The sequence below is a fragment of the Dermacentor silvarum genome, chromosome 7, assembly GCF_013339745.2.
Source record: "Dermacentor silvarum isolate Dsil-2018 chromosome 7, BIME_Dsil_1.4, whole genome shotgun sequence".
NCBI lineage: Eukaryota > Metazoa > Arthropoda > Arachnida > Ixodida > Ixodidae > Dermacentor > Dermacentor silvarum.
Window position 1 is genome coordinate 71064568 of NC_051160.1, and position 10314 is coordinate 71074881.

The following is a 10314-nucleotide window of genomic DNA, read 5'->3' on the forward strand; positions in this document are numbered from 1 at the left end:
GGCGAGCACAGTCGGCGATCAGCGAAAATCTGATCTGCGGAATTCAAGCGCGTTGACTTCTTATACATGACTCGTCAAAGCTTCCAGCGTAATCGCTAGTGCCCGCGTGCCTTCCAGAAAGTACTACGCAATTCGCGACGCGCAATCAGTTAACACAAGGTCCGGTGACAACAGACAACGGATAGAACCATCGATAGCATTCGAGAAACTTCCGATACGTAAAGGCGCGTCCCGCGCCGAGCAATAACATTCAACATTTGATATCCGGTGAAAAGCGGTAGACTCGGAGAAAGATAAACAAGTACACGTGTCAATATGATTGATTTGTGTACTTTAATTACAGCCTTTGTAGGCAATTACTTAATAAACCGTTTCAGGGTGTCCTAGTGCCGTTATCTGCAAGGTTTACCAGAGCTTTAAAATAACTGCACAAGACACCAATTCCACTGTTGCTGACAATGGGCGGAATTTTAAGTGTAATGTGGTGGCTAAATGTTCACCTTTCCGGCTTAAATAGGAGGGTAGGAAATAATTGCTGAACCCCCTTTTTTCCCCTATTTTCAAGTGTTTTATTAGGTTCGTAGCTGTTTCAGTGTGTCCTCGGTGAACTAAACAAAGCACTTCGTTTCTTTTTTGCTCCGCTTGGGTTGCCACGCGGCATAACGTCAGCATATTAATCTTTTCTGGCGTTTTACATGTAAAAACCAGTTCTGATGATGAGGCACGCGGTAGTGGAGGGCTCCGGATTAATTTTGACCACCTGGGGTTCTTTAACGTGCACTATACAACGCAAGCACACGGGCGTTTTTGCATTTCGCCTCCATGGAAATCGGGCCGCCGCAGCCGGGATTCGATCCCGCGATCTCGTGCTCAGCAGCGGAACGCCTTAGCCACTGAGCCACCGCGGCGAGTTAACGTCAGTACATATGCAACTAAATATTTATAAGCATGTAGGCCCGTTTCATAGAGGTATACTGCAATAATGACCTATAAGATGTTTTCTTCATAATCGATCTTTCATATGCATCAGCTTGATCACTTTTCATGTTAACACTTTTAAGTTCACCTCCACGAATTGTCCTTGTCTCAGGGCACGTCCAAAGTCAATGGCGGGCATCGGCTGCAGACGCAGGAACGGAGCACTTCGGACACTGGACAATGTCACCGTATACGGTTGACCCCAAGCACAAGTGACGGCTGGTGTAAAGGCCGCCCCGCCCCGAAGTATCCGGAGAGAGACTTCCTACACCCGAGAAAGATTGTGGAGAAGAGAGTAGACATGCGGGGGGACGAGGGCACCCGAGTCACGCCGGAGGATGTATCGTCGGGCAATGAAAACAGAGCGAAGGTCAGAGGGAAAGGAAAGAGGAGGGGTTACGGGTGTCGAGAAAGAGAGAGCAATGCGATCCACAGGGTCATTGTTGTGGTCATGACCATGTGCCTGCACCCAGTGGACAGTAGTGTTCACACGTGTATAATTGTCAATGCCGTGTATCTGCTCGCAAATACGTAACGTTTTCGTTACTTGTTCGAGAAGCTTAACTGCGCCGAGGCTGTCAGTATAGATGTCGTCACCTTTGATATTTAGCGAGTTGACAAGGGTTTCAATCGCATCGTGTATAGCCTGTAGCCCAAAGTCAGTTGCATAGCTGCGAGTGACTTGGATCTTAGGGTGTGTAGGGCTAGAGAAGGAATGAATGAATGAATTCTTTTATTAAGAAAAGGGAGGACCGAAGGTCGCTGGTGGGGGAGGAGGGACATACGAGGAGAGGTAGACAGCCACTAAATCGCGCGAGCCAGGCCGCTGGCTAGAGAAGGATATTTGTCCTCCGTTTGAGTTAACCGCCGAGTCCGTGTCTATCACGCAGCTAGTGTCCCGTAGGTACGGTCGTTTCAGTTGTTGCAGTCGGTTGAACCCGCCGGCGGAGCTTTGTTGTCTTGTTATTTCTTAGTGGTGCACATTTCTATGGTGGAAGATTGTCCAAGTTTGTAGTCATGGCACAATATCCATAGAATTAGGAATGGAGTATCGCGACTGTCGGTATGTGGCATATTGTAAGCTTTCTTGTTTGCTGTCGCTGCTCAACGAGCTCAGAAATGGTGTTAAGCTGTGCGTGCTCTTGTAGCGTTGGTATGGTGTTGGACGAGGGAGGGCCGTAATTGCTATCATGGCAATTCTGTTGATAACCTCACGTTTGTCCCACTGTTGAGCAGCCAGTCGTAGGAACTGCGCTTGGTATATTACGCGATGCTGCAGGACATAGCGCATGGGGCAAGGAACCACGGCACTGTGATCCCCACCAATGCGTGGCGCAATTCTCCGAACATTTTCGACTGAGGTGTTGCTGACCTTAATCCACCTCACGCTAGACCCAGACTGATGAACTTCCAGTCCATTGAGCGAAAATAAAGGGCAGGTTTCTGGTAATGCAGCTGGAAGAATTCCAACATTATACTAATCCATAAGAAGGGAGATGGGAAAGAATTGAAGAATTACAAGCCCATTAGCTTGCTTTCAGTATTCTTTAAAATATTCACCAACATAACTTCCAATAGAATCAGTCATCCGAGAGAACAGGCTGGCTTCAGGAAGGGATATTCAAAAGTGGGTCACATCCACGTCATCCAACAGGTAATCGAGAAATCTACGTAGTACAATCAACCTCTTTATATGGCTTTCATATATTATGAAAATACATTTGATTCAGTAGAAATACCAGCAGCCATAGAGGCATTGGGTAATCATGGAGAACTGGAGGAATACGTGAGTATCTTGGGAAATATGTAGAAAGATTCCACAGCTACCTTGGTTCTCCACAACAAAAGTAGAAAGTTACTCCACACCCAAATCTATGTAGAGCTCAATCGATCACGCTTAGGATGCTTCAGTCGATGTCATATCCCTCGCGAGGTTTCCTAAGCAGGATTAACACAGAAATTGACCCACAGTGCCCGGATTGTGGGGAGGAGTTTAGCACTCTAGCCCATATGCTCTGGCAGTGTCCTGCGTTACGGGATACGTCACTCACCAGCGAACAGGACTGGGACGAGGCCACCTCTAGTACGGAACTCAAGCTCCAGTCCATGGCCGTCCAGAGGGCCCGTGAAAGAGCGGAGAGGCTTAGCCTCCCGATTCCGACATGGGAGCAGCCAGCGGCGAGCCGGGGGCCCCAACGGGTTTCCACCGGCTAGTCCCTCAGGACCTCAATAAAAGTTCATTGTCTGTCTGTACCTATCAAGAAAGTGGTCAGGCAGGGAGACACAATCTCTCCAAAGCTATTCACTTCATGCTTAGAAGATGTATTCAAGCTCTTAGACTGGTAAGGCTTAGGTGTGAGGATCAACGGCGAATATCTCAGCAACCTTCGATTTGCAGATGACATTGTCTTATTCAGCAAAAATGGAGACGAATTACAACAAACGATTGAGGACATTAACCGAGAAAGTGTAAGATTGGGATTGACGATGAATATGCAGAAGACGAAGATAATGTTCAATAGCCTGGCATGGGAACAAGAATTTAGGATCGCCAGTCAGTCTCTAGAGTCTGCAAAGGAGTACGTTTATCTAGGTCAATTACTCACAGGGGACCCTTATCATAAGAAGGAAATTTACAGAAGAATATAATTGGTTTGGTGTGCATACGGCAGGCATTGCCAAATCCTGACTGGGAGCTTACTGCTGTCGTTGAAAAGAAATATGTACAATCATTGCATTCTATCGGTGCTAACATATGGAGCAAACAAAGAACAGGTTAACAATTAAGCTCGAGAACAAGATAAGGACCGCACAAAGAGCGATGGAACGAAAAATGTTAGGGATTGCATTAAGATACTGGAAAAGTGAGGTGTGTATCAGAGAGCAAACGGGGATTGCCAATATTCTAGTTGACAAAATGGAGCTGGGCAGGCCATGAAATGCGTAGGGTAGATAACCGTTGGACCATCAGAGTTACAGAATTGTTGCCAAGGGCAGGAAAACGCAGTCGAGGATGGCAGAAAACTAAGTGGGGTGATGAAATTAAGAAATTTGCAGGCGCAAGTTGGAATCAGCTAACGCATGACAGGGGTAATTGAAGATAGCAGGGAGACGCCTTCGTCCTGCAGTGGACTTCAAAGGATGATGATGAGGGGTATTGTTTATAGGAAAAATCTAAACTGTGCGGGTTAATTGCGGCTTTAGCAATAAATGACTTATGGAAGTGCTCCGGAGCGCTATGGGTGTGATGTACGAGCGGTGAAACATTTAGCGCAAAGCTGTGCCATACCTACAAGTGCTACCAAGATCTAATTTAGCAAACACGGGGGCCCCGCCATGATAAATCTGTGTACTAAGTCATATGTGTCTGGTTCAAATAGAGTTTTTGTAAAAAAGTTTTATGGCCATTTTACACTATGTTTCCCAGTGTTGCGGTGAAAATGTACGCTAACTATATTTTTCGCAAAGATGAGGTGCACAGCACGGGTAGCGTGTAGGCACATTTGGAAGTGTTTGGGTTATTCACAGCATGTGAAATAAATTACGCATTCAAGCAGTTCAGAGCGTTATGATTTGGTTTTATGAGCGGCGAAAAAATTTAGCACGCAGCTCTGGCATAACTACAAATACAACTATGATCAAATCTACCTAAAAGAGAGCAAGGGAGGGGGGGGGGGGGGCAGTGGCAAATCTGTGTGAGAACCTAAATACGTGTGGACCCAATAAAGCCTTTGAGAAAAAAAAATGTGGTTGATCCCTCTTATATAGGAATCGGTATAGAACACGAAAGTGAAACGTGTCTTCACAGAAGTAGTGTAATGTTTATTGCACATTGATATATAATGTCTATTGGTGTTTTGTGGCTAAAGCGCCCTTAGGCGTTGATGCACCCACGCTGACGCCTGGTGGCACGTCTCCTCCATCACGACTACCAACGTCGATGACCATGAGCAACCGTCGTGCATATGGAAGCTGCACTACGCTGCACACGCTAGCACAACGCGAAAGACGAAGCACGTAACTGACACACTAATACAACGCGCAAGACAAAGCACGTAACTGAATCGTCACCGAGTCAAATCAGCGCGTACAGCGCGTCGTAATTGCAGCCTCCGCGATCAACTTCAGAAACATTTTCAGAGCTAATTGCGGAGGCCACGCTCCGCTGTGCTGAGTACGGTGAACTACAACTATGATCAAATCTACCTAAAAGAGAGCAAGGGAGGGGGGGGGGGGGCAGTGGCAAATCTGTGTGAGAACCTAAATACGTGTGGACCCAATAAAGCCTTTGAGAAAAAAGTTAATAATGAAGTGTTCATAAGTGTCACGTGGTCGTTCAGTTATATTCGTCAATGTCTCGAAAGAACTCAACGTTATGCTTAGTTTACATTTGGTAGAAATGAGTGGATGGATGGATGAATGGAAACAACTTTATTGAAATCCGGCGAAGTTTAACGACCCGGGCTCAGGTCTCCCATGAGGGGACTTCGAGGCCTTGCCTCGTCGCCGCCTCCCGGGCCCGCTGGACTGCCCACTCTTGTGGTTGGAGCTGCGCGGCGGCGGCGGACGCAAGAGCCTCCGGAGCTACTGCCATTTTCACTGCTATAACAGGACACTCCCACAACATGTATGATAGTGTCGCTCTAGTTGCCTGACATAACTTGCAAAGAGCACTCGGGTATTGCGTGAAAATGTGTCGCAATCGCACCGGACTGGGGAAGGTGTGTGTCTGCAGTTGTCGCCAGACGACTGCCTGGCGACGTTTCAGTTTGGGGTGAGGTGGGGGGGGGGGGGGGGGGGTGCAATATGCCGTGACAAATCAGCGTGTGTCACCTAATGAGAAGCTTTGCAAGTTATTATTGAACTATCATTTTCGCACTTTTTATGCGTTATACGGGGTTCGTAAATTTAAGCGATGTCCTCAGTGAAGTAAATATGACATAATGTTTATATATTGTTAATTAGGCCCAGGTTATGGGTAAGTTGCAGGCGAAGTTCGAAGTGTGTGGAATAATCAGGCCATTAGCAGTAAGTTCCACACTGAAGTGATCTGTAGCATTATAAGTGTGTTTTGCAAACGCAGAATTTATCCCCTGGCCCTGTATGGGACTATGAACGCAACCGTGATCAAACTTAGCGAAAAATGGGCGGGTAATGGGATAGAAGCAGGGTGGAAAAATCTGCGAGTATTAATGACTACCTTTCTAAAACATTCCTTTACAAGTGCTCTGAAACGTTACATGCGGTCAAGTTTTCAAACAGGTTTGCTGAACATCCCTCGTGACCCCAAAAAAACCTCAGCCTCTGAACTTTCTCATATAACCACCACGTATACACATTGATTAGGCAATAAGGAAAGGAGCACTTTCTCCTCTAGAAAGGAAAAATGACTGTGTACTTTATTTGCAGGTCCTAGTGAAAACAAAATGTATTTCACTAGTCATATTTTACGTTTTGCTTTAAAGCTTGAAACCTATGGCCGATAGGTGCTGTAAGGTAGTGGCCAAGAACCGAGTGGATAATATGAAAGCATTCGCGCAATAAACTACTTTTGGGAGGTTTTTGCACCAATCAATAGTCAGCTCTATTTAATTACAAGTCGCAGGTGAACGAGTACAGGAAGACGTTAAACAGAAAGATCTTGCCTATGACGGGGCCTTTGCTTCCTCGTGTCTGAGTTGGGCTGACGTCTGCGCCCTCTAGCGCAGGATTCTGAAAACGCTCAGAAGGCAGCTCAATAAAAACGTTTCAAAATCATTTTATCAGCAGTGTAGTAAGCTGTAAATTTGTAGTATTGTCAAAATATGACCATACTTTGCAAATCTCACTTTGTAGCTAGGGCGTTATGCAGTTCTGAGAGTTGCCGGCGATCGGCAGACGATAGTTGCTCGATACGGACCGTTGGACCATGTAGCAGCGACCACTGTTGATCGCGATCAAGAAATCGGATCCGGATCAACCCCCATCTCGATCAGAAGTGCACGTGTGGCAGCGGTATTATTCTCATTGTTCTCTGCTCTGCAGTCGTCGGTCTACCACTGTCGTCATACAGTCGTAGTCATTCCGTTGTCATCATACCACCGTCTTCGCGCCTTCGTCGTAACTCTGTCGGCATCCTATAGTAGCTATACATTTTTCGATGATAATGTGTCCAACTAGGTCGTGTGCTTTATACTAGCAAATGGCCGTTCAACAAGAACAGTGTTCTTCGCTGACACCAATAGCTTCGCTTGAACTGATTCCCACAGAGCGAGGGATCTGCTATTTTTACATCCAAGCTGTTAAGGGCTAGGTTCCAGGAGATCGTGTCCGCGTGTAGAAAAGTCACGTGACCTAGCGGGAGAGGCGAGAAAAGGAAGAGCTCAACCCTGTGAGAATGCTGTGAAAGGGTGCAGTTGAAAAGGAGAACGGGGAGGGGGGTGGATGTAAGTCGCGCCGTCCAATACTCGCGTTGGAGGGTGAGCGTGAGGCACGCCCACCAATGGCGGTGAACGAAAAAAGTCGGTCAATGGAGGAGTGGGGTGTGAGAGGAGTTTGCGTTAGCGTTGGTTGTATATACGGAGCTTTGTTCAAAGACTCTTGTCTGGGAACGTCGTAGAAAGCGTGAGGAACACGCTAGGAACGCCGTCGCCCGTGGACGCCGAGCCGGTTCTTTCAGAGCCGGGCATTGTATAGCCATTGCTAAGCGTTAAAAAATACCCCACTGTGCTACTCGGATCCGGCACCGAAGCCTCTTTCCCGAGTACGTAGCGAAGGGCTTGGTTTACCATTTTGTAGCCAAATTCAACATAGCAAATCACCAATATAGCTGAATCCCAACATAGCAAATCCCCCCCGAGCGGCAGCTTCTCTGGACTTCCCTCTTCACAGGGTGGAAGGGCTCTGAATTTTTTAAACTTTCGTTGTTCTCTTCAAGAGAATTCATTTATGCGTTTATGCTGACAACATTGCTTTTTCGCTTGTTAGAGAGAATCAACTTTTATTGATGCCAGCAATCACGGGCGCGGACGCAGCCTCCCTCTGCCTAGCAGACGGTCGAGATCCCCTGGGTCTCAGTGGCTGCCTCGGATAGCTGGACGGCCCAGACCTAATCTTGCCGGTCTGAGCTGAGCAAGCAGGGTCTCCCACTGCTTCCAGATTTGAATTTTGCGGCCCTGAAAAGGAGCTACCTTCGAGCATGTCCATAGAATACGCCTCAGATCCGACCTACCCTCACATAATTGTATTTCACTGGATAGAACCTGCTGCATGCCACCGGGTAGGATACATGTTTGTTTGAAGGAGGCGAATTTGTACCCATTTTTGTAAAACTAGGTCTATAAAGGTTATAAAGGCTAAGGTGAAAATCTTAAAATAATAACACATTAGCGCTATACCATATGATTCAGGCTGGCTGACATGTCACATTTTATTTCCACAAAACGGCTATATTCTATAGTGGCGCAGCTATGCGGCTCCGGTTTATGATTCTATTCTTCTCGGCACTTACTCGTGCCAAGCGGCGTGGACGCCTAGAAAAAGAATAGTCGGGGTGTGGCAGGTACCATCCCTCCTCTAGGGCGCGCCGTGTCTCAATAAAATCGAGTCGGTACAGCTTGTCCGCAAGTCGGTCGGAGAAGCTGAATGTGCCAGGAGCATCCATTAAATGCCACCAGAGCATCAGTCCCCACTGCACTCTGCGGCCAACCGAGTTTTCGTAGACAAAATACTCGTGTGTGAAGATCAATTCTCCCTTGAGCAAGCGTAAAGTCTTGTCCCCGGAATCCAAGGTGACACTTGAGCTAAAATTCTCGTGTCCAATGCTGGCGAACATGGCGAGATATCCGCTGACGTAGGCGTCGTCGATGGTGTGACCTTTGGTAAACTTGGAGACCCTGTACAGTTTCCGCATTATGTCCATCGTCATGATCATGTAATGACCAGAACAGTAAAGAGGATACCTGTCTTTGGCGAGGTCGTCTTCCGAGATGTGGTACGTGCTCGAAAGGTTACGGTTTACGTCCGTGTTCACCCACACGGCGCAGTGTATCGAGTTGTTCTTCGGTGGCAGCTTCTCGTCCAGGTATCGCCGAAGCTCGAACGGCTGTACACCGATGTCGTCGTCGATCTTAATGATGGTGCGCACGTTGGGACAGTTCTCTGTCACCCATCGCATGCCGCCTACGTACTTGTGGGTAATGGAAACGTAGGTGTCGCTGTAGGGCAGCATCACGACGTCCCCGACGGCCTCGACTTCGAGTTTCGTCCAGAGGTTCACCATGGGGTCATCGTGTTCTTCAACGAAGAACACGCCCGTCCAGTTGAAAGCGGTGCGTGCAGCCTCTTCGAACAGAGTGGCGCGCAAGTGGACACGGAGCTTCCAATTCTTCCGCGCCGTGTACACGAAGAACAGAGTGTCGAGAGGTTGGCTACAGAGGTGGCGGACCGCCCAGCCGCCACTGTACATTTCCTTTACCGGTCCCGGCCCGTGCAACGAGTAGGTCTGGTTGTCGCAGCGCTCCGGTCGCACGTCTACTAGACTCTTGGAGGTAGGCAGCGTTGTGTTACGTTCCTGTTGCTTGACTGTTCGATGGACCGAGGGAGCCTTTATCTGTATTACGGATACGAGGCTCAGCAGGATCGTCACTGCGATGATGAGGTAGTTCCTATCATTGCCCCTCTTAGGGAACACCTTCATGATGAGTCTCTTTGACGTACATGTAGATCCTTGGATGAAGTGATGATGGTGACGACGACGACGATGATGATGATGATGATGATGATGATGATACTTTATCATGGCTCGCACCCACTGAGGAGGATAGGCCAAGAATCGGGCGGCAGTAGGTAGTATAGGAGTGCCTCGTTGACGCTTGATAAGCCAGGTGCTCTACTTCCTCTTCTTCATCGTAGCTTCTGCCACATTCCCACATTTGTGGATTGGGCAAGGAAGATGTTCTTAGTTGAGATTTAGATAAAGAACAAGTATACCAATATTTTAATTTATAATGTGAAAAGTAGAAAAGAACTGAGAGGCCCGTCTTATGCTCGGCTTTTATAGTTGTTGTTGTTGTTGGTGGTGGTGGTGGTGGTGGTGGTGGTGGTTGTTGTTGCCGTCGTCGTCGTCGTCTCTAACATATGGCACTTGTGGGAATTGGCCGAGGCTCGGCGGGGAAACATACTAGAATTTCTTCTTTCCCGCTAGCCTAAAGATATGTGTTGCCTAGATTTAACAATATTAATTTTAAATACTAAAAATAACTTGAAATTGATCATGTCAACTTTTGATAAAGCCGCGCTAGAGTATAAAAAATCAAATCATACGTTAACCGCCAGGAAAAAGTGTTTCACATGTTT

The 10314-nt window shown here is 47.4% G+C and overlaps 1 protein-coding gene across 1 annotated transcript; it reads right to left on the bottom strand.

Moving 5' to 3' along the window:
- Positions 1-8410: 8410 nt before the first annotated feature.
- On the bottom strand, positions 8411-9655 carry LOC125947149 (acetylgalactosaminyl-O-glycosyl-glycoprotein beta-1,3-N-acetylglucosaminyltransferase-like). Its single transcript, XM_049671524.1, has one exon. It carries the CDS (start codon positions 9653-9655, stop codon positions 8411-8413), a length of 1245 nt encoding a protein of 414 aa, XP_049527481.1.
- Positions 9656-10314: the final 659 nt, after the last annotated feature.

Coding starts and splice junctions, on each gene's coding strand:
- LOC125947149 (XM_049671524.1), bottom strand. CDS start 9,655: ATGAAGGTGTTCCCTAAGAGGGGCAATGATAGGAACTACCTCATCATC.